The sequence below is a fragment of the Euwallacea fornicatus genome, chromosome 3 (genome assembly GCF_040115645.1).
Source record: "Euwallacea fornicatus isolate EFF26 chromosome 3, ASM4011564v1, whole genome shotgun sequence".
NCBI lineage: Eukaryota > Metazoa > Arthropoda > Insecta > Coleoptera > Curculionidae > Euwallacea > Euwallacea fornicatus.
This window is the reverse complement of record NC_089543.1, coordinates 93,649-117,200: the sequence shown is the minus strand read 5'-3', so window position 1 is coordinate 117,200 and position 23,552 is coordinate 93,649. Positions and strand designations below refer to the sequence as shown.

At 32.4% G+C, this 23,552-nt stretch overlaps 4 protein-coding genes and 1 pseudogene across 7 annotated transcripts; 2 read left to right on the top strand and 3 right to left on the bottom strand.

Annotated features, from left to right (window-relative positions):
• Positions 1-127: 127 nt before the first annotated feature.
• On the bottom strand, positions 128-4,823 carry Acat2 (Acetyl-CoA acetyltransferase 2). Its single transcript, XM_066302320.1, has 7 exons — positions 4,630-4,823; positions 4,445-4,566; positions 3,735-3,847; positions 1,214-1,410; positions 935-1,158; positions 692-877; positions 128-625 (listed from the first exon to the last, which is right to left on the bottom strand). Exons 1-7 carry the CDS (start codon positions 4,670-4,672, stop codon positions 344-346), a joined length of 1,167 nt encoding a protein of 388 aa, XP_066158417.1. The 5' UTR covers positions 4,673-4,823; the 3' UTR covers positions 128-343.
• Positions 1,407-8,764, top strand: LOC136350524 (protein ABHD8-like). Of its 2 annotated transcripts, none has more exons than XM_066302318.1 (6): positions 1,407-2,665; positions 5,395-5,859; positions 5,922-6,428; positions 6,483-6,656; positions 6,709-6,919; positions 7,109-8,764. In XM_066302318.1, the coding sequence occupies exons 2-6, from the start codon at positions 5,471-5,473 to the stop codon at positions 7,220-7,222; spliced, it is 1,395 nt and encodes a 464-aa protein (XP_066158415.1). In that variant the 5' UTR covers positions 1,407-2,665; positions 5,395-5,470; the 3' UTR covers positions 7,223-8,764. The 2 variants fall into 2 exon arrangements, with proteins under 2 accessions (XP_066158415.1, XP_066158414.1); XM_066302317.1 differs by lacking the exon at positions 1,407-2,665 and adding an exon at positions 4,950-5,343.
• A 9-nt stretch (positions 8,765-8,773) lies between these two features.
• Zw (glucose-6-phosphate 1-dehydrogenase Zw) lies at positions 8,774-13,018 on the bottom strand. 3 transcript variants are annotated; one of them, XM_066302316.1, is made up of 7 exons: positions 12,804-13,018; positions 11,738-11,856; positions 10,192-10,556; positions 9,759-10,137; positions 9,491-9,707; positions 9,232-9,437; positions 8,774-9,178 (listed from the first exon to the last, which is right to left on the bottom strand). In XM_066302316.1, the coding sequence occupies exons 1-7, from the start codon at positions 12,823-12,825 to the stop codon at positions 8,921-8,923; spliced, it is 1,566 nt and encodes a 521-aa protein (XP_066158413.1). In that variant the 5' UTR covers positions 12,826-13,018; the 3' UTR covers positions 8,774-8,920. The 3 variants fall into 3 exon arrangements, with proteins under 3 accessions (XP_066158413.1, XP_066158411.1, XP_066158412.1); XM_066302314.1 differs by lacking the exon at positions 12,804-13,018 and adding an exon at positions 12,225-12,376; XM_066302315.1 differs by lacking the exon at positions 12,804-13,018 and adding an exon at positions 11,936-12,119.
• Positions 13,019-13,750: 732 nt separating this feature from the next.
• lbk (lambik) lies at positions 13,751-21,411 on the bottom strand. Its single transcript, XM_066302313.1, has 9 exons — positions 21,012-21,411; positions 20,765-20,908; positions 19,512-19,655; positions 19,310-19,453; positions 18,949-19,168; positions 18,732-18,894; positions 18,082-18,677; positions 17,730-18,012; positions 13,751-17,627 (listed from the first exon to the last, which is right to left on the bottom strand). Exons 1-9 carry the CDS (start codon positions 21,179-21,181, stop codon positions 17,299-17,301), a joined length of 2,193 nt encoding a protein of 730 aa, XP_066158410.1. The 5' UTR covers positions 21,182-21,411; the 3' UTR covers positions 13,751-17,298.
• A 1,237-nt stretch (positions 21,412-22,648) lies between these two features.
• On the top strand, positions 22,649-23,368 carry LOC136350478 (gamma-aminobutyric acid receptor-associated protein pseudogene; annotated as a pseudogene).
• The last annotated feature ends 184 nt before the right edge of the window (positions 23,369-23,552 follow it).

The following is a 23,552-nucleotide window of genomic DNA, read 5'->3' as shown; positions in this document are numbered from 1 at the left end:
TCAACCTCACAGATAGAAGTGACGAATTTTAATTGAGTGTGCTTGCCATTCTCCTACAATGGCCTAGGCGATAATTTTAGAATTACTTTGAATATTTCAACTAAGTTATTGATAAGAACATATTCGGTTGAATTGATTAATACAAATATATTTCTATGAAAATTTAATAAAACTTTATGTTTAATTTTAGAGGTGACACATTATAGAATTTACTGCTTCCTGATTGGTCGACATCTAGCACCTTGTGATTCTAACGCGCAGCTATTTTAATTTTCTAACTCTCATTTAATACGTATTATGGTTTTTCGTAGATGAACGAGGGAAAAAAATTATTAAACTGACATCAGCAAATCTGTACAGCCATAGCAATTCCCATGCCACCGCCAATGCACAAAGCCACAACCCCCTTTTGCTTCCCCAGACGTCGCAAGTTATGAATTAAAGTAACTAGACATCTTGTCCCTGAGGCTCCAATAGGATGACCCAGTGCTACAGCCCCTCCAGTTACATTAACCAGAGTGGCATCAAGCCCTAGCTCCTTAATACATATTATGCTCTGTACGGCAAATGCTTCGTTCAGTTCGAACAGTTCCACATCATCCTTAGTCCACTGTGCTTTTTTTAACTGTACAAATTATGAGTTAATAAGTACTTTTTGTCACTTTTTGAACTTTACACAACAAAACTTTACCACTTGTTTAACTGCCTCAATAGGACCCAGCCCCATGCATACTGGATCGAGACCAACTTCAGCAAAGGCAACAATCTCAGCTAGTGCAGTCAATTTTTTTGTAGCTACTTGTTCCTCGTTTGCCAGGACTACTGCTGCAGCTCCGTCATTGATTCCAGATGCGTTTCCTGCAGTCACAGTGCCAGTCTACGTGATAATGCACGTTATATAAGCTTTAAAACTAACTAAAATGCAGTTTTTTACCGATTCGAATGCGGGTCTTAGTTTAGCCAATTTCTCAAGGGTACAATCTGGCTTAGGAAATTCATCTTTAACGATAAGAGTTTTTGTTCTTTTATCAGGGACTCCCACTATTTCTAGATCAAAAAAGCCGCTGTGAATGGCTGCGACAGCCTTTGTTTGGGAGGCCAAGGCAAACTCATCCTGTGCTTCCCTTGAAATGTTGAATGATTTTGCTAGATGCTCAGCTATTAGAATAGAAGGTCACATAAAGGAAGATAAAATTATACTCAATCATCCCACCAGTATTTCCCATGTGAATATTGTTAAAGGCGTCAGTTAAACCATCAGATAACAAGGTGTCAGATAAATTTAGAGCTCCTAATTTAGCTCCTCTCAGGTGTGTGGAGTGTTGAGCACGAGTCATACTCTCCTGTCCTCCAGCTACCAATATACTGGCATCCCCATTTTTTATGGATTGGTATCCCAAGGCCACAGTCCTGGATAATTAAAATACTACACGTGTTGTTTGTTTTTCATGTGCAAAACCTTTATGAAATAATAGACCAAAGTGCAGCGAACATACAGGGTGACCCGTAGTCGAGAGTTATTATTGCGCCTCGGAAAGGCGTCATGTTAAAACGTATCGCATATAATATTTCTATATAATCGAAAATTTGGGTCCGTATTACAAAACAAATTAATAGAGCTAAGAATAAATAACTCCAAAAAAAGAATACAGTTTAATAACCGCAATTCTCTTGCACTGATCTGGCTTAAGTGTTTTTGAATGTGCAGTTAAAAAAAAGATAAATATGCTGAGTATGTATATGTATCAGGATGAAGTTGTTTAATTAAATTTAAGCATGATGCGAGGTAACATTCGTCAATGATATTGATGCACTATTTCTATTGTAATCTGTATACTGATAACGTTTACTCTCAAATTGTCTCACTCCGTTTATCCGATCATGAGGTTGTCTCGTGTGGGTCGCATTTGAAATTCAGATTGTCGAAAGCGAGGCTTAGGCGTAGGACTAGTTTATATATTTAAATTAATTTTAGTAGGTTCTTACAATAGAAGAATAGTACTGTTTGAGGTCTTGTTTTGCAAGATGATAAACTCTTGAGATGTTTCTCCAAGAAGTAAATAGAAAATCTGATGTCTGTTTTTCCTATAAAACTTTAAGAATAAAAAATTGTGAATTGTCGATTATCGCCCTCCGTGTTGTTTTAGGACATTGCAAAGAATATGTGCGACCTCCATCATATAAGAAAGCTTTTTCTATATAACCATTCTATTATAACATTTATTGTCATGTAAATCGTAAAACTCTGACCTTGGCAAAGGAACACCGTTACAGCTACAGAATTTCCGAAGCAAATAATACCTAGCGAAAAAATTTGAACAATCGACATATTAACTTATAAGAAAAATGAAATTGATACCTTTAAATATGAATGTTATGGCGCATGATGTGAATTAATATTTTTGTTTTGTTGCCTCTTTATTTCTGAAACGTGCATCCACGACGATCTATCGTGCAACTTTTCTAAGTCATAAGAAATTGGAAAATAGTTGAAAACAGTTCAAGAAAAGAGAGATCCAGTGTGGTATCTCTCAGGGATCTATGCTAAAGCCATTGATGTTTTTGCTAATTCTATTAATGATCTAACACCCTTTAACATATCTTGGAACATTACACTTTTGGAGGACGACGTAAAATATCCTCTCACACTTCTTGATTAGATAAGGTATGTATGAAAAGATTGAATTAGAATTAAGTATGATTACGACTTGGTGTTAGTTTACTGATTTTCAAAATAGAGCTTTGAACTGGACACAGCTTGGAGAAAATACTTTTAGAACTTTAAAATAATGTATTATTAATTAGATTTTCAAAAGTAGTACATAACACCAACGGATTAAAAAGTCGTAAATTAGTACCTCTGATGCCATTTTATGTATTTGACTCAATGTACTTTAAAATAGTTTCATTTATCATACATGTTAGAATGGTTTTATTCTGTTTTTTTAGTTGCCGTTTGAATGCACATTTGACTATTGGCGTATGTGACCTTCATTAACGTTATTGCTGTAAAAGCTGTGAAGCAAAACTTAAAAATAATTTACATTAATTTGAATGTGTAAAAAAAAACAATTAGGACATAATCAATGTCGTTTGCACAGGGGTACTCCAAAAATAAAAAAAAGTGTTTTAATTTCGATTTGTGTTCTGGGGCAAATTCAAATAGCATAAAACCTCAATTTCATCTATTTTATGTTATTTAAATTATCTTATAATTATTAATGTGACGTGTGGTTTAGTGAATGACATTATTTTGTCTAGACAAAATGGGCATCGTTCCTCCGAATGTCTGAACATTTGTTTATTTTTGTTTTATGTTTATTAAGGCGAGCCTGCGAGCTCGGGTCTTGCTTCTAATGTGCCAGAATCAATTGGTCACTCTTACTGTTACCAGCTTTAACAAATTGTTTTTTCCTTCAATATGCCATTTTTATGAATTCGTTGTCGAATTATAACTTTAATAAAGAAAACTAAGTGTAATAGATCATTAAAAGGTCATTTCAGGCCAGTTTCAATTTTCGTTTAAAAGATATATGTACTTTGCTAATCAAAGTTGGTGCTAATTACGGCCAACTATAAAATGAAGTATGACATTAGTCAAAGCTTATTTATATTATGTAATATTGATATTTCAAATTTTAGATCTCTATCATTAATTATAATTAAAATCTGGCTATGTCTATTTGATGTGGGTCACCCAGTACACTTAATATTAAATAAAAAAGAAATGTTACTTGAGTCCAGATCCACATAACATATTCACAGTGAATGAGGGTGCAAAATATGGAATTTTGGCATTAATGGCAGCCTGTCGGGCAGGATTTTGCCCTAGTCCAGCTGTCAATACCTTAAAGAAAATTTACACCATTTAAGGAAAAATTCTACATGCCAAATTCAGTTCAAAACAATTAATTAATAACACACTTGAAAGGAGGACAAGTGTGTCACAAATTTGCTATTATCAGTATTATGAGTATGAATAATGCCATGTGCCCCTAAATAAATACATGTAGATCTAAATAGGTAAAAGTTTAGAGTAGTACTCAGATATTCTTCAAAAATTGATTTGCTGAACAAATATCAAAAAGTTCTTTACCAAAACTCAAATTTTACAACAAAAATTCAATAAGGTAATTCATAATTAATTTTACTTTGGCACTTTATGATTTTTCAAAACAAACTTCCTTGTACTTTGTGACAGTATACTCAATAGATAGAAGTGCTGCTTCAAACTTCAATAATTACTAACTTTCTAATTATTCAGATTTGGTAGCAAATTTATTAACAAAAAATGTTTTTTTGAAGTATCCTAATATCTACCCTTCAATTTCTCTGGGTTAACCATGAATTACCCTGTATTAACATTTATTTTCCGAGCATTCCCTCTTACATGATCCCCATAATTAGTAAATTATTAATATTTTTATACACAATTTGAACATACATGCCCCATGATACACTGATCCACATCCTCTGGTTTCAAATTTGCTCTAGCTATAGCCTCGCCAATAACTAGGGAACCTAGTTCTGATGCAGGATACCTTTCAAATTGCCCTTGGAAGTTTCCTGCAAATCCATAGAAATGTTTTCATTTGTAATATTTATCGCATAACCAAGTAAAATACGAACCTATAGGGGTTCTGCAACCAGAAACTATAAATACTTTTGTCATATTGGAATATTTTTTATTATAATACTGTATAAAAAAGTGAAGTAGTTACTCGTAACGGTACAACCTAGTACTGAAAGGTTATGAAGTTAAAATATTTTCTCCAATTTGTATTTACTTTCGAGTATTGTCATCACCGATAATTCTAATAACCTCATTTTCGAGAGAAAGCAAAACATCGAAAGTAAAAGTGGCCATTCAACTGGAAAATAAAATTGCTATCATTTGATTGGTTCATTTCAAATCTCGTTATTGAAGGGTATTCTGATTTAACAAAAAGAACTGTCAATGATCACTTGAACATCTCTTAGTCCTTGTCTACATAAACAAGATACGAAAAGAGAAAAGATAATAGGGTAGCACGTTCTCATACGACTTTCATGAATCATTTGTCAAATTCATTTAAATGTCAACTGAACTACGACCTTATTGTCAAATCAAATACTAAATCTTGTCCCAAAATTGGTAAACAACAAAACTGCAAAAGAAAAATGGAAATACAAAAATATATCCTGAAAATGATCAAATAAGTATATATTTGAATCAATAATTTATTATCACATTACATTTGTATATTTTTTCAATGAATATAACATCACCCTCCTGCAGATAAGCTACTTAATACAAAAGTGCATATGGACTGCTGAGAAATGAGTGGAACGGAACTTATTACAGTTAAAAGCTCCCAACATTAATTAAAACATATTACATTCAAATATGTGTAGGTTGTTTTCCACCGGGTCCTTTATTGAGGCAATTTAAAGCAGTACTATGGGTGTGACATAACAGTAAACAAAAGTGATGGAGGAGGCAAGCTCATCAACAAAGGGATGTCTTCCCAAAGTGGCAAATACCTGGAGGGCAGTATTTGGAGCTTTAACATCAGTAAATCGCATCCATCCCTCTGATCCAATACCCCCAAAGGACAGTGAGATCATTTCAATTGAATCGAAGATTAAAATTCGAGTAATACATCTGACCCCAGAGAAAGTAAGGCAATCATTACTAATGACTCAAGATGCCTCAAAAAGAAGCTCTGTATCTGATGAATATTGGTTCATGAAGAATAAACCTTTGAGGAATACCTTTTGCAGTTGTTCATTCAGAAGTTCAATCAGGAGATCACATAGGAATTCAAATAACTTTAATGGATCATCACTTCAAAAACACATTCCTTTTGATAATGGGAGGTAAGTCACATCCATATTTTTACACATTTTTCATTATCAAAACCATATATATAAATTTTTAGCATACATATAGCATCTGAAAACAGTACAATAGAAAAATTAGAAAAATTTGCGGAGCAGTTAGTAGAACATTCATTAAATGAGGCCTTTAATGAATGTTTGAAAAACGGCCATTCCGAAGGAGTCGATAATTTTGCATATGAAAAATCAGAAATAGATTCTGCATTTGCACATAGAAGTCACCTCAGAAAATCAAATGGAAAAATATCCAGAACTTCTAGTCCCTCAAACCTAAAGAGATGTGTTCATAATAGGCTTAAACCTCTGATAATGTTAATTCATGGCTTGGGAACAACAGCTGACATTTGGAATATACTTATGCACAATCTTTCTTTTAATGGTTTTGAAGTTGTTGCACCTGATTTACTTGGGCATGGCTTTAGTTCAGCTCCTAATAAAGCTAGTTTGTATCAGTTCACAAACATTTTAAGCCAAATTATGTCAGTGTTTGATTATTTTATGAAAAAGGATGATAAGAGGAAATGTATCCTTATTGGTCATTCTTATGGGTATGCAACATACATTAGTTAATTGCATTCCAAATAACAGCTTGTAAATTGCAGATGCAGTCTTATTACAGCCTTATATCCTAATAGAGCAACAAGAATAGCACAATTAATTTTAATTAGTGGAGGAGGTCCAACGCCCTTAGCACCACCTGCTGATATGAATGATATATCTCCATATGGGTGGGCACACAATTTATGTTATCCATTTATGTATTGTGGTTTGAAGAGGTAAATTATTAATAACTTTTTGTAATAGGAGAATCATTAGTATATCTCTTAGAAGTTTCTTTTACTCCTCACGAGGCAAAAACTTCAAGTTTTTTGAGGAAGAATCTACAGTGCCACCACACTTGCGAGAGTTCTTAATTCAAGGGCAGTATTGGCCAGAGGGAGATGCATCATTCCATAGACGAATCCTAGCCCCTACTTTGCTTGTACATGGTTTACAAGACAAAAGTGTGACGTTAGTCCAAGAATGTGAGATGGAAAGGGTAAGGAAAGAACTTATTCAATGTTCCCACAAGTGTGATATAAATATAAAAATTGAGATTAGAGATCGGTATTTAAATACTAAACTATAATTTTCTTGGTCATTTGATACCTTTAAAGTGATGTCAAGCTACTTGAATAAATTACCGTTCAAGTTTTCAATTGACACTGCAGGTCAAAATTTGTTTTAGACAATTCCACGATCATTTCTGGAGTTAATACCAGATGCAGGATACATGGCGATGCTTGAATCTCCCGAACATCTTACTCATATGATTAGTTGCTTTTTAGAAATGTGGACTTGATAGTGTTTTTAAATCTGAGCTTTTAATATTGGTGCATAAACAAACAGTATATCAAGACAAATATGTATCTACACTCATGTTTGTGCATCATTCTGTGGTATCTATTTGAGATTTATATATTTTTATGACTGCCAAATCTTTAGAGGAGTTAAGGTTCCTGATTTTGGGAACAAAAATGTAATTAACTTTGTTTATACTCATGATAATGTTGAGAATAATAGTAGAGCCATCAAAGTATAGAATCGAGTGTATGTAGGTAGTTTATCAATCAGATATTTTTGAGAAAGAATTTTATTAGGATTACAATTACTCATGAGTTTGCTTCGACAGGCAATTCGTGATCGGTCCTGGATAGATTGACGATTCTCGCAAACTATGTATAACGTCCGTAAACGCAGAGTGTTTCTAATCATGGTATCGAACTCGTTGTAAGGAACATTTATCTAGGTTCAAAAACAAAGTAATAGCATGTAGAAAATAAAAAGCCGTGAAGTGGAAGGTAAATTAGATCGCAGAAAATCGAACACGAAACCAACTACAGCAACTCGATATACGAGTCACTCTAAACATGTTCAAAACGTCTCTAATACCCTATTTGTATTACTTCCAAATTAGGTATTGTATTGCCCAATTTTCTGTGACCTAGTTTATATTTCACGCGGCCGGTTTTTATTATTTACATGCTCTCAAACTATCAGCAATTTGGCAAATTCCTTGTCCAAACGGTAATGTGTAAAGCGCAGGTTTTTTGTTAAAACGTAACTTATATTATTTAAGTAATTCTTTGTCAAGTTCTCCACTCAAAAGACTTTACCGGTTGTGGTGTGATATATATGAAAAGACTCCGTCCATTTTCTAAATGTAAGTGATTGATCTTTCATAAAATAAATATATTTAAAAAAATGTGTTTCCTTATTATTATCATAATGTATTATATTCCTATATATATTAATACTTTCTGCAACAAACTGCTCAGATCGCCAATTACATTAACCATATAAAGATTGATAACACAATATTAGTTCAATAACACGCCTTAACAATCAAAACATCATAGATGCCTTAGGACTCAAATAATTATTAAACCTGGTAGGCAGATGTGGCTTAATCATATAGTTAAAAAGTGAGATTACCAGGGGCGAAAAGTTAGAGGATAAAACGAAAAGAAAATGACAGTACAACTGCCTCTTGTTTTTAATTTATATTTGCAGCGTAAATATTCGATGTGAAAGTATTTATCCGCTTAACGCCAACAATTTAACAAGAACTTTCCTTTCTTTCAACTTCTCAAAAATAACACATATTTTCCAAAGAAAATTCTAGAGTTATAAATATGGGAGTTAATAAATTGGCTTTGAGTGTCTACGATAAGACCGTCTACTGACTGACCGATGTTAAGGCTATGTAACAATAAAAGCTGTTAAATCTTATTTGCGCTTTCTGTTACTAAAATAAATTCGATGATTTCAGGAGGTTAGGATTTTTGGGACATGCTACTATAGGAATTATTGGGATTAAACTAACTTAAGTTCATAAAATAAAACCTCCAAAAACAAAACGAAGTGTTTTCATTTAAAACCCTCCCAATATTTGGAAGTAAAAGACCTAAACCATTAACAACAGTAAAATTTTTCAATATAAAAATGCATAAAAGGGGAATGTATAAAGATTGTATATACCCTGTTACAAAATTCCTCTTCATTTGTTGGATTTGTACCATTTGTAAGAGCCTGTATAATTGTAATTATGTTTCTTCAATAACTCATCGGCCTCTTTAGGCCCTCGGCTACCATAGATATACGAAATGGGTTGAATTAGTTCAGTTTCTATTTGATGAAGCAAAGGCGTAAATATTCTCCATGCCTCGCTAAGTTCATCAGACCTGACGAAGTGCATTTGAGAGCCGCAAAAAACGTCAAGAATTAAACGTTCGTAGGCATCAGGCAATTTGATATGCTAATATAATACAACTTGTATAAATACATGAATTCAATGAATAGTGTAATTACCTCGTATCGATGATCGTAAGTGAGGTCAAGCTCTGTTTCTTCCATATCAAAAGCCATTCCTGGCGTTTTAACCATAAGTTTTACATACAAAGCCTCTCCTGGCTGTACCCTAATAACAAGCTCGTTTCGTTTAGCTTTACCATCAAAAATATCACCGGGAACGTCCTCAAATTGAATTCTCACTTCAGCTTTCCTTTCATTTAGTGCTGAAAATATTTTGTTTACTAATATTACAATTAATGCTGGAGAAATTTCTTACCCTTGCCACATTTTAAAATAAAAGGCACCCCGTCCCACCTTTCATTGTTTATTCTAAGGACAGCAGCTGCATAAGTAGGTGTGATTGAGCCAGGAGGCACTGTGGGGTCGTCAAGATATCCAGTTTTAGCTTCTCCATCTCCCTGAGGATTACCCACATATTGCCCCAATACAACATCATTCAAAGCCAAAGTTTTAACGCTTTTCAATACTTTAACCTGAAATTTATCCAAACTACTAATAACGCCATTTATGTTTGAATTAATAACCTTTTCATCTCTTATATCATCAGGATGAATAGTGGCTGGTTTTTCCATAGCCACTAAAGTCAAAATCTGCAATAAGTGGTTCTGCATAATGTCCCTTATTATACCAAATTCATCAAAATAACCTCCCCTCCCTTGAGTACCAAAAGGTTCTTTGAATGTTATTTGAATGGAAGCAATATTATCTCTATTCCAAGTTGGTCCAAAAATACGGTTGCCAAACCTTAAAGTCATGAGGTTTTGTACCATTTCTTTGCCTAAATAATGATCAATACGGTAAATTTGATGTTCTGTAAACAAGGAAGATAAATGATCAGATAGCTTTTGGGAACTGGCCGAATCACGTCCGAAGGGCTTCTCTATAATAACTCTTGTCCAACCTCTACAATATACTCCTGCTTCAAAGTTTTGTAATTGATTTTTAAATCAAACTTACCGTTCAGCCATACAAGTATTCTTGATCAAAATGGTAACATCTTCAAAAACAGACGGAGGCAAAGCTAAATAAAACAATCTATTTGCTACTGGTCCTTTCTCATATTGGCTTATCTCTTGGTTTAATTTCTCAAAGTCACTTCGAACATCATATTTTCCAGCAATATAATAATTCAAACTCCAAAATTCGTCAAGCAACTTTTCTTCGCCTTTTTTTATTTTCATATAAGGCTCGCATTTTGATCTTATTTCTTCTATTGTAGTGTTACTTCTAGCATATCCAATAAAGTGAGTATTGGATGGTAGCAAGTTATCTCTGTAGAGCCACCATAATGTTGGGTAGATTTTTTTACGAGCTAGATCACCCTTAAAAATAAAAAAAATATATTAACATATGTGTGAGGACTAAGAAAAGAAAATGTTTGTATGGAGACTTAATTAGTTATCAAAATGATAGCGTGTGGTTGACTTTGTGTAGTTAAACCCAACAACTGAATAATAGATAACAAATGTATATAAATAACAATTATATGTATAAAATATGTTATATATATATTTAAGACTTAATCTTTCTCTTGTTGCTTGCAATTTTCTTATTTTGGTAATGACTGCTTGGATACTGAATATATAATATAATGTTAAATAAAAGATACCCATTAAACTGCAGGCCAATTTACATACATATAAACATTTAAATGAAGCCATATTGGGCAGACTTTTAGTTAAGATGGAAACTAGTTTTTGTATAAACTAATAGTACATTCAGAGAGACACTAAAAAGTTCTGGACTATTATTTGCCATTACTGTAATCTAGTCTATCCAGTTATTGTTATTTTTCTTTGACCCTACCACCTGGCGCACTATCTATAAAATATTACCAAAAGTTACCTACTTGGTTGTGAAATTAATATTATCAATTAATAAAATACATTTCATCTTTGAGGAAAATAACAACTATTTTCGGACTATTGCAGTCACATTCTTTTTTGGTATTAATACTTCTCATTTAGCATCACTATCGATATGAGCATCAATACTTCTGTGGTATTGAAGTGTTTATATGTGGATATGTCTCAGGTACAGGATTTTATTTTTGAAACTATTAACTATTAACAGCACACTAGTAATTTGACCTTGAACCAACATAAACTATTACTACTACTAATAGCAAAATAAAACTTTGGCCCCTAAGATATTTATAAGATCAAAGTTACTTAAATTTTGGGATTTTCTATTTTTCTATATAACTCCTCTATTAATACATTAAATTATAATTTATGCTAAAAATATTATTATTTTATAAAGAAAATTTATTGAAATATCATAGAAGAAATGAATATTATATACGATTTGCGGCCTTGAAGCTAGCTTTTGTAAAATTTAGCAGTGCACAGGCAGAAATAACTAAGAAGGATCCCAATTGGCCTTAGTTTACCAATGAAGACAGTAAGTGGATAAATGCAGTAATGTAAATAGAAACTCCTATATCCTGTTAATTACTGTGTAATAAAATTGGACCTGTAGGAGTAGTCAAATGAGGACTTACTGATGCTCCCAAAGTAACAAAAATGTGGGGATGTTGTCCATCGAAATGAGTTCCTTCACGAGCCAAGTCAATAGACTTCAAAGATTTTCTGTACAAAGCCAGACATACCTCCGAGTTTTCTACAATAGCAAAAATAACAACATTCAGTGAATGTCTTAATTAAATAAAGATTAAATAAACAAAACATGGGAAATATACCGTCGTAGCATTCCAGTATGCGACGAGAAGACATATTAAAACTAGGAACAAAAGGAATGAGAATAGGGAATGATTATTGCTTTACGTTACCGGCATGAAATTAGAAAAGGTTCTGATGGTGAATTAATCTGATGACTTTCATTCTATTCTCAATAACACACTTTAATTACAATTTTGATTAGTTCAAGGTTAGGTTAGGTATCAGACCATGGCATGAAGCGAAGAAGGTTTAAAATTTCCCGCCAATTAATATAAAAAAAATGGATATATGACTTTTAAATAAACTTACGACAAAACTTAAAATTTTTTAAAGAGCAATTTTCACAACTTTGCACCATAATTACCAAAGGGCTGCCGAATTTTACTGACCACGAGATTTAAAAAAAAAACTGAATTCGAGATTTCCGTGCGTAGGCAACCAGGCATTCTCGCTAAAAGTAATTATGTAGTCCCAGGTTAAATGGCCTCGGTGGTATTAAATTGAACGCAAATTATTTCATTGACAGAAGTAAAGTAGAACCAAAATTAATATATGAGTATCGACCCAGGACTTTTTAAAAGTCATGTAAATAATAAACATAAACTATTAAAAATTTTAAATGCTCTATAATCGGAGTTTTCGGAGCAAATTTTAAAGACATCTTTACATGTAACAGGTGGTTAAGCTACTTTTCTTAGATGCGCCCAAATATTTCCGGAGATTGAATTTCTTCGATCACATAAAGCACAAGTTTCGAAAGCAGTAAATACAGAATAATATTTAAGTCGAAAAAATTTAATTGCAACCACCACCGAATTATATTATTGTCTAAAAAGTAAAAACGATTTGGTCTTTACTTCTTCACAGACCTATGTTTAAAATACTTACGACCAGTAGTTTGATTATACATCTTGACGGTAATTAAAAGTCACCTTACGACTTATAAAAAATATAAGTGTGTATATATTTATATTTTTTTTAAATCCGCGCATATAACGAAATCTTGGGAGCAAAAAACTAACGACGCGCTGATGAACAGTCTTCTAATATACGTCTGCGAAAGATTCGAAAACAGGTATGACACTGGTGATCTTGCCGTACCCTTTCGCGCATCAACCGATAAAATATTAAGTGGTCCTCAACTGCGACATGACGTTTGAAAACATACAGTAAAATTTGGTTTTGAATTTTTTTACGTCAGTTCACTTTATCAAACGACGAATCACTAGACCATAAATATACAACAGAAATAGATAGATAGTATCCACTTAAAAAATATCAAGAATATTAAATAATGTTGGGATACTGCGGTTTATGTATAGCAAAGTAATTTTAATATCAATTTTTTACGCCAGTTCACCTCATCAAAGAGCTATACTTAACCATGAATATACAATATAGATAGATAATATCCTCTTGAAAAACATCTATGTACCTTGTTATTTAATGTTGGAATATTGCAGTTTTGGAACCTTAGACACAATTCGCTGAAACACGGAATTAATTATATTATTAGAGCAAAATTCACGTACTTGAGTAAACAGTAGGCAGAATCATTGTTAATTCAAAAAATTCATAATGACTTGCATAATTTAGCTATGAATGTAATTAATTAACGGCATATGTCAAGGAATTGCCATCTAAACCCTGAATACACTTCTTAGGAGTTTTACCAGCAAAATATGCTTAACTTTGAAATATTGCACCTGAACGAAAATAATAAAATATGTAGATACCATGCTATTCACAAGGATACAAAAAATTGCGACTACATGCACATTTCGTGTAACATGTATAGTGTTTATTGTAAAACTAAAAAGAAAAAAATCTAAGAGTATGATTCAGTAGAGTAGTTTATTTGAGACAAAAATATAAGTCATCACAATGATAATACTATGTAATCGGAGTGTGTATGTGTGAAAACAAAAGTAACAACACTTTTGTGATTAAACAATTTTGGGATTACGGTTAAAAAAAATGATGTGATACATACAGCATTTCTTGTATTTTTGGGTATCTTACGTGTCTGGTTCGTTTATTAAAAAAACAGAGACCACTATTGCACATTTCACATCAATCTTTTTTTTGGTTTTTGGGAGGTACTGTAGTTTTGGCTAATTTAGAATAACAGATACTTAAATTATTCTAATAGACATTCAATCCACATCCACATGCGTACGATTTAAATAAATAGAGCACATTCATTACAGTAACTTAAAGTAAAAGGAATTAAAATATAAGTTGTACAATGTCCGGGTCTACATCCGGAATTCAAGATAACACCTGAAACTTTAAAGCTTGCGATCGGAAATCAACTATTTGTTATCTTAAGGATATATCCCACATATAAATGAGGCAGCCCAATTTATAATGGCTACGTACATAAAAAGAAAAATAATACTTATTAATAAGACAATTAAACTGGTCCAATAAGTAGGATTAAATGTAGACTCCACCCATGGAAAATATTATTTTAATGTGCACAAATTTCTTGGCAATAAATGCTAGGGGATAACCGTATGCACATCGGGCCAATTATTGTAAACTTGATACTTGAGTGTTTATTTTAGCAATTAAATATGACACAAACGTATGTAGATTATTTAAGAATTACTCACTTTAATTCTTTAAAGTTCGGCTTTCGTTAAATTAAATAAGAAAAATTCACTTCTACACTAACATTAATTAAAGTAAAGTTTTTTTTTAAGTCGAACAAGCATATGGCTGAAAATCATTTTGAATAGTTGCCTGCATAATGCGCAATTTACTTAAAGATAGTCTACATTTAAAACAATAAATAAAACTTGTAAGGAACAAACAGTCCCTTCTACTGCTTTACAGAAAGGACAAAGACAAAACAAAAGATAATACCTCTTTTAAATAATATCACAAGGTACAAAACTTAAAATAACACACCTTCTAAGAGGTCAAACTTAACACAGGAACCAAGAATATAAAACGTTTATTTACAGAGCCTATACTAATTACAGAAGGGACGGAAAGACCCATCATAAAGCGGTGCGAAAACTAACGAAAGGTTTGAAATATCAGAAACCATCCCTTCCTACTTTAAAGATGCCTTTCTGGAAATATTAATTGTCTCGATAAGGAACTTACCAATGAGACATTTAATACTTTAATGCCTATCAACTATTGGTTAGCTCTAAAACTATCTAACTTTCATTTTATCTGTGGGTTATGTAATTATTTCACCTCTGCAAGGTAAGAAAGAGAAGTCACTATGAGTACGGGCAGTGAAAATTGGGAAGCCTTGAATGTTCATGCAAAATTTAAAGCTTAAGCAGCCCCTACTAAACTATATTTCTAAAATGTGTCTGATCGGTTTGTTACCAAGGAACCAGAGAAATCTGTGGACCTTATAATGAATGCTTTCTACTGAACGTGTTCAGAAACTTGTGCCTTCTTTAGATGTACTATTACTATAGAAAAAAAATCCAAAGAGCGTGCCAGTAATTAGATATATAAATTGCAAAAATGCTAAAAATACCATGTTACTTAAGAAATAGTATAACGAATTTCGAATCTGTAAAATTATGAATTTAAATATGAACTATACAAAATTAATTTTGTTAAACATTGACAGTTTAAAATAATATTTGCAACTTATATTGCCGGATTAATAAACAGCTGCCAATGGTTTGTGTATTAGAAAGAATGTTCAACTTTCTAGATTTCAAAGCAGGCATATTTGATCCAGTAGCAAACACTCATTCTGTTCAAACTATTAAACCTATTTGAATTAACGTAAGATCAGTCTTTTCTCGGTGGAGCATAAGCACAAAATCTCTATACAGGATGATTTTAGTTAGCATGCAAGTGTCACCCTCCAGTTGATACGGGAAACCAAAATAACAAACCGTAATATGTGCTGAACACGCAATGACAATGACAAGGTATTTTGTAGGTCATTTACGTCGTCTTTTTAGTGCTTTCTGATTCCTTTGTGTCTCTTGCATTGAACATTGGGTTTTCAACATCGAATAATCATTACTGTCAAATCTATAACAAGAAACTGTTAAGCTGGCACATTTCTATTTGGCAAGTGATCAAAGTAAACTAATGAGAGTTTCGAAATATTACAAGATACCTTCTCATTGCGCATTACTCTTGCAATACTTCTTGTCAGAATTATAAAATAACTAGGTTTTGGCTCAATACAAGAATTTCGATTAATTATGGGAAACCTCTTGTTAAAGCAAATATAGTGTTTGAGTGCCTCAAAATAGCCTCATTATTAAACAAAGGTTTCGATGAGATTACCATGTTGTTCTTTGTGCAAAAAACTCCCTTAGCCTTAAAGGAATTGTTTTAATTTGTTTCTTAATATTTGTATAATTAGCCATTTCTTAACACGTTGATGGACACCATGGAGCACTTGGGCAGAAATATTTAGCAGATGCAATGAGCACTTTTTCTATAGAAGTATAATTTTGGACTATATATACTCATTAAAATAATCAGAATTGCATATTTTTTCGTAATTTTCATGAGTTCGTATTTCGGATATTTCTTGGCTAATTTTAATGAATAAAAAAGCCCGTTTTTTCCAGAATCAATGCCACAAATCGATATCGACATAAAAATATTTTCTTACCCCATGCACGGTAAAGCAAAATGAAATACAAAGTTGCTCATTTGCAACCCACTATGTTTGGTAGCTACGATTATTTCAGAACTATCGTTGAAATGTCATTTAGTGGCTGTAGTCGATATCTCGGAACATGCTTGACAATTCTTTATTTTTTTAAATAATAAAAAGACATCTTAATTTTTTCTTTAATTAATCTATATATAGGAACATTTTCTCATATTGAATTATATCACATTTTTTTCCAGTGTCGTAAATTAGTTCACATTTAAAAATTTTTTTTATATCGTACGAAATTAAAAATAAAGTAAGTAATGAACAATTGTTACTTTTCTAATGGTGATACGATCAAAATAGATAGTCTCAAAAATTACCTCTAATTTCGAAAAAGGAAGGATTATTGAGACACGATGTGTTTTTCTGAGGTCATCTAAATATTTTTCAATGTCCACCCACGTGTTTGATATCGCTGCCTAAGGGATTATTAATTAACGTCACACGATAGGCTAGATGGCCCCTGTGTATGTATATCTTGCAATAAAAAATTTTCATAAAATTTCATTAATACACTTTTTCTCGGCTTCTAATTACTCCATTATGATTGATCGTAATAGTTATTTTTTAATAAAAAAACAGCACAAGGACAATGATAATTTTTCATATTAATAAATAAAGGGTTTATTGAACTTTAAGTCGAAATTCTTATACGTTCCAAACGCTATTAGAGATTAAAGCATACCAGAACAGTCATTTTTTTAATGACGTGAATTGGCTTCAATCGCCCGTTTCCGTGGATTCAACGTGGTGAATAGGCCGATCATGGTCAGATCTAGGGCAGTGCAACAGAGTATTAAATTCCGCGAAATCATCGCTAGATCTCCGAGCGGAATCGCCTGTCCCGCTGTCCTTACATGATGACCGTTCCGAGGCACAATCGGCTTGAATCTCAGTAAGCTCTGTGCCAGGAAAACCTGCCGTTTCTTTAGGTTTTGAGGGCTTTCTTGTGTGATATATTATAGCCACCCAGACAACCGAGGTGAATACAGCACAGCATACTACAGAGATTATTATAATGCCCATCATATTGTTGGTGTCTATTACATCTTAAAAAAAAAAAAAGAAAAAAAAAAAGAGGAACATTTAACAACTCATCCTAACTACACCTTTTGCTAGCTAAACTGAAATTTTTGTTTTTAACTTCTTACTTGGTTTAATGACAATCCTGCTCCTGCCTATAACACCCCCTCGAGAGTTGTTTACATGGCATTCATAAATTCCAGAGTCATTATGAACAGCGTCCACGATAATAACCCGCTGATTTTCTGCTATGAAAAAATGGCGTTCTGTAGGAACAATGGGTTCACCATCCTTAAACCATGTTACAGTGGGTTTGGGGACACCTTGGGCAGTACACTTTAGAACAATGGGCTCGCCAGATGCCAATTCTCGGTCCTCTAAGGTATTAGCTAGTTGGGGCTTTTGTAGTATCTGAATATAATAATAAAAATATCAGAAAATCAAACGAAATCAAATTCCTCTAAGCAAACAAAAACTTGCCTCTACATGAGCTTCTGCTGACACAATTCCTGCCAGATTGTAAGCAGTGCAATTATACACGCCAGAATCACTCAGTCCAGAGTTTATAATAAAGAAAGCATCATCTCCATGCAAAACATGCATTCGACGCTCTCTAGCTGCTGGAAAATCATTTCCTCCATCCTTATGCCAGGCTATTACAGGAGGAGGTTCCCCAGTGGCTGCGCATTCTAGCTTAACCGTTTCTCCAGCCTCAACTTCCACATTCTTTGGTTTTTTCAATAAAGTAGGAAATACAAGGACTGCAATTGTAGATTGTTGGGAATAGGTGATTCCATAGTTGTTGCTGATCACACACTGGTATTTACCAGCATGTGAGTGTTCTACAGCTAGTAATTTTAGTTCAGAGGTACTCTCCATTGATTTTCCATCTGGATCTATGCTCGATTTAACTATGACATTGGCGTTTGGAAGTTCAATATTATCCTTCTTCCAAATAAATGTCATATTGCTGGTAGTACTAGAGCGAGCTTTACAATTTAAAATAACAATTTCACCCTTCAATGCCATTATTTTTCCAGCTGGTTCTTCTAATAACCTAGGTTTCAGTACTTCATCTGCAAAACCACCAGTTTAAATTGGAAAATCAATTACATACCAATTATACTAACCACATGTCAAATTGCTCAAGCTGACATTAGTTATAGGACTACCCTTTAACCAGTCTGGGTAGGCACAAGAGGCATAAATGTTTAAATTCTTTCCATTCAGCCACTCAAGAAACCATATTAAATTACAGTCACACAACATGCTACTGGTATTTATGATCAGTTTCTGTAATTATGTAACATTCAGTACGGACAACTACACTATAAATTTAGAGCTCACTTTTAAATTAGGAACTTTACTGAAAGTGTTATTGTGAATTGAAGTTATGTTATTTTTATCTAGATTTATAAGAATCACATTCTTCAAGCCGAGAAACGCTTCAGAGTTTATGGACTTAATATTATTTCCTGCTAAATTGAATTTTGTTAATTCTCCAAGTCCTACAAATGCTCCTTTTGCATCTTCAATTGTCCAAGAAATTCTGTTGTAATTGAAATACCTGTAAATGTTGATAAGATTGTTACTTACACAATCAGAAAATTAACAACTCATAACTTTCAAATCTGCTAATATACCAAATGGCTGTTGGGCACTTATTAATGCTCTTGGCATTCCCATACTAAATTTATGATAAACTTACAGAGTTTTTAGTTTTGGAAGGTGCATAAAAGCTTTATCTCGAATAATGGCTATATTATTGTTGCTTAGTACCAACTTTTGCAGGATATTTAAATTCTTGAAGGTATCTTCTCTTAATGAGTCCAATTTATTGAAGGAAAGGTCCCTATAATAAAGCAAAAAGGTTATTTTGCTGCACATCACACAAGAATGAAATGACTTACAGTACAGTTAAATTACTACAAAACTCCCAAGCATCATCATGTATTTGACTTATACTGTTATGTGACAAGGACAGTTTTCTAAGGGACTCTAGTCCATAAAGCCAACTTTTGCTGATCACAGTTACATAATTGCCATCTAGCAATCTACAAATATTACATATTTTATTTTAAAATAAAAATGTTCATCTTGTGGTAGAGATTATATGAACTGCTAAGGTGGAAGGATACTGATATAGGAGAATGAAGAATAGTGAACTGCTTAAGTTGAAGTTACTGCTTGTTCCTAATTTTTAAGAATGTATATTTCAAATGTTTCTTAACTGATTGCTAAAAACCAAAAAGATCCTAAAAGAACATTTTATTCTTGAACCATTTACATATATTTATATTCAAATAAAAATATTTTCTCAGTGTTATACAAAATAAAGGAAAATTCCATGTAAAATTGTATGTTTTAATTTTTAAATTATCCTTTTAGTACTTTTAATGGCTTCAGTTGATGTCTAAGGACATGTGTGGTAAATTTTTGTTTTTTGGATATAAAAATTTACAGGATATTGTCAAAAATTCTCATTAATTTTTTAATTAACTTCTGTATCTTTGAAATACCTCACCTAATTTAAACAAAGTAAATCATGTCTAAAAATAAGTTTTATTTTAAAAGCTGAAATATAGATCAAAACATCTTGTACAAAGCAGCCCTGATGCACATTTTAATTGTTAAAATTAAATTACTTCAAGTAAGGTTAGCCTAAGTGTCATTAAGCATTGTCCTATAAACGTAGATATTGTTACTGATAATTATAAAAAAATGAGAATTTTCTTATTTCGATGTATATTATTGTTTTTAAATATTAATTTTCAAACTTGTTTTTTTGATAATAAAAATCAAATAAGGAATAACAAGAATATAAGCTTTCAAAAATTAGAAAAAAACGTGTGATATGTATCATATGGACTATTTCAATGATGAGTTTAATATAAAGTTTCACACAAAATAATTTAGAAATTACAATGGATTTAGTAATCTTGTCTTATTATCTTATTTATAACCATTTAAATCCTATTTGAACAAATTTTTCCACTTTTAACTCCATTAATCACATTGTTTTGAAATTATTTAAGCTTCATAATAGATAAATGTACATAGGTGATATCATTGAAGGTATGATTGTTAGGTGTCAATGATTATTATTGGAAAAACAAAGTATGATGTTTGCATTTGGAAAGTTATTTCAACAAAATGTACTCACAATTTTTGAATGTGTTTTAAACCATAAAAAGCTCCATCTTTGAGGGTACCTATCTGATTCCTTCTCAACTTCAAAACCAGTAGATGTTCTAAGTTTTGAAATGTTAAGGCCTCGATTTGTGTTAATTTATTTCGATTGATTTCCCTGTAAAAACAATTTAACAATACACTCCTTCCTAAATTCTGAATTCGACTAGACAAGTTCAAAAAAATATTTAAATAGTACGTGAAAAGTGAACTGTACTTACAAGTGCTCTGCCCAATCAGGGATGTTTTTTGGAATAGTTTTGAATCCTTTAGAATCGCAGTCAATATATGTATCTAAACACCGACAGCCCTTTACACATTTAGATTTCGCCAAACTCATGGAACTCGATAATAAAACTATATAAGAGATCCAAAAACAAACACCCACCATTTTGGAAAAAACTAGTATAAATCATAGTTCGTTGTTTTGTGTCGTTAGGACGCCGATAACGCGGCGAATCCACATCGCTTCTAAAACTTTTTCGCAAGTTCTACATAGGGAAACTCAAAATTCATTAACATTTCCTTTTTAAATAACGAAAAATATATTACTTTTAACATACTGGTTACATGACGCTCATAAATGACACCAACATCTATTTATGAAAAATAAAATAACACTACCAACATGATAAATCAAAATTTGATATTTTCTGAAACAAACAAAAGAATCATCTTAGCATGTTGGCAATACTTATTTACCTTTGAATAACTTCATACCGATCATAATGTTTTCTCACTTTATACAATCGAGGCAAACAAGGATAACAATATATGTTACCATAACTAATAATTTCTAAGTACTGCTATCGTTATCGACTTTCATTTATCGTATTTGACATACCTCTCTGTCCACGTAGCCCATAGTTCGTCAATGCATGTTAAATCCAAATGGTTGAAAAGTGCTTCTAGGCAACTCACATTGGAAATATAAATTCGAAATACACAGTGCATTTGTTTGGTCGGGGTCTTGCTTTCGGACAAAACAATGATTTTCTTTCTCTGATTATTGTGAAATTCTACATGTTTTTCAAAATTTTAATTAAAATTTAAATATTTGATAATAATTATTTTAGGTTTAATAGTAAGAGTCTATTAAAATATATTTAATTTATGAATTTATTTTAAATCCATTATACCTTGAGCGTCATTACTATAATCTACTTTAAATGTTATTTAAATTTTTTTCCAAAGCTCACTATTTTCTGTTTTCTATATTTACCTGTGTTTTGTAATGTTTTGCAGAAGAAACAATTGTATAGTTTGTGTTTTTTACGATATTTAGTTTTCTCATAATTATTTCTTTTTTTCGTGTATTTTTCAAAACGCCCTCGTATTGTTTCAATTTTTTATAACGATTTTTTAAATTTGTATAACCAGATTATTTCAATTAAAAAATGTATTTGAATTTTTCGATAATTTTACGAAGATAGCCGATGATTGAGTTGTATTGTGAGCAAAGCAGTCACCACCCCCAACTCGCCGTTGTATTTTCGATGTTGCCGTATTTTATTTCATGCACTTGCAACACGGTGCGCGTACTAATTGCTCCACGTAGCGAATTCATGTTAACGGATTTTTATTTGCAAACATATTACCGTTGGCTGAATGAATACTTAGTAGTTGATTAAGAATTTAAAACTATCGATTATCATCGATAGTTTGATCTGTTAGAGACCTGTAATTTATTTCAGAATTTAGCTAAACTCCCACGATTCCCCTGACAAAATTTCCCACCCCCACCAATAGCAGTCATCATCGTCATTGTAAGTTGAGTTGTAGAGTTCAGTCTAGTTAGAACGTACTTCAGTGATTTATTCAACTTGATTTTTCTATACTCTAATAAGAAAGTAACAAAATGAAGTTTGAGTACAAGAAAACGGTCCCCTTCGAAGAGAGGAGGGCTGCTGCCCACAAAATCAGAACAAAGCACCCAGACATAATACCAATTATCTTAGAGAAGGTTTCTAATTCGCAACTGAAAAACGTGGAGAAAAATAAATACCTAGTTAGAGGAGATGCGACTATGAGCCATTTTTACTCATTTATTAGGCAAAGGATTAATTTAACTTCTGAGAAGGCCCTCTTTTGCTTTGTCAATAACACAATTCCACCAGCAACAGCCACCATGATGGAAATCTTCGAGAAGCACCACGATGAGGACATGTTTTTGTATCTCGCCTATACCGACGAAAACGTGTTTGGAAATTAGTTTTTTTTTGTTTGTGTTTAAACTGTTTCATTTGACGCCAGACTGATATTTGTGATATTTTGTCTTTTGTTGCCGATTGTAATTGTACAATAATTACACATGTAAGAAATTGATTTGATGGACTATAACGAGGCGCCTGTTTTATGTCAAAATAACATTTAAGTAAAATTCGACTTTTTCATTGACTTTGTACATCTAGGGGAAGTTATGAACTGTCTACAATTTGGCACGATTGGAATTAGAATATTTTATATTATTTTTGATTTTAGGCTCTTTGACCTTGATGTCGCACAAAAAGCGATGTTGTCAATCATTTTCATCTATATTTCTGTCCTGAAATGCCTGATAGATGAAAATGATATGTGATGTATTACCACTTCACTTGTCAGATCAAGGAGTTAAATAATTTGTTGAAAATTGAAGTTCTTTTCTAATAACCCCGTAACGAAATCAGCATAAGACTAATGAACTACCAAAGTAAATTTTTTTTACCGATGAGATTCCATTATTCGTAACTTCTGAGTCACCTGAGGCACACTTTAACTCAAAA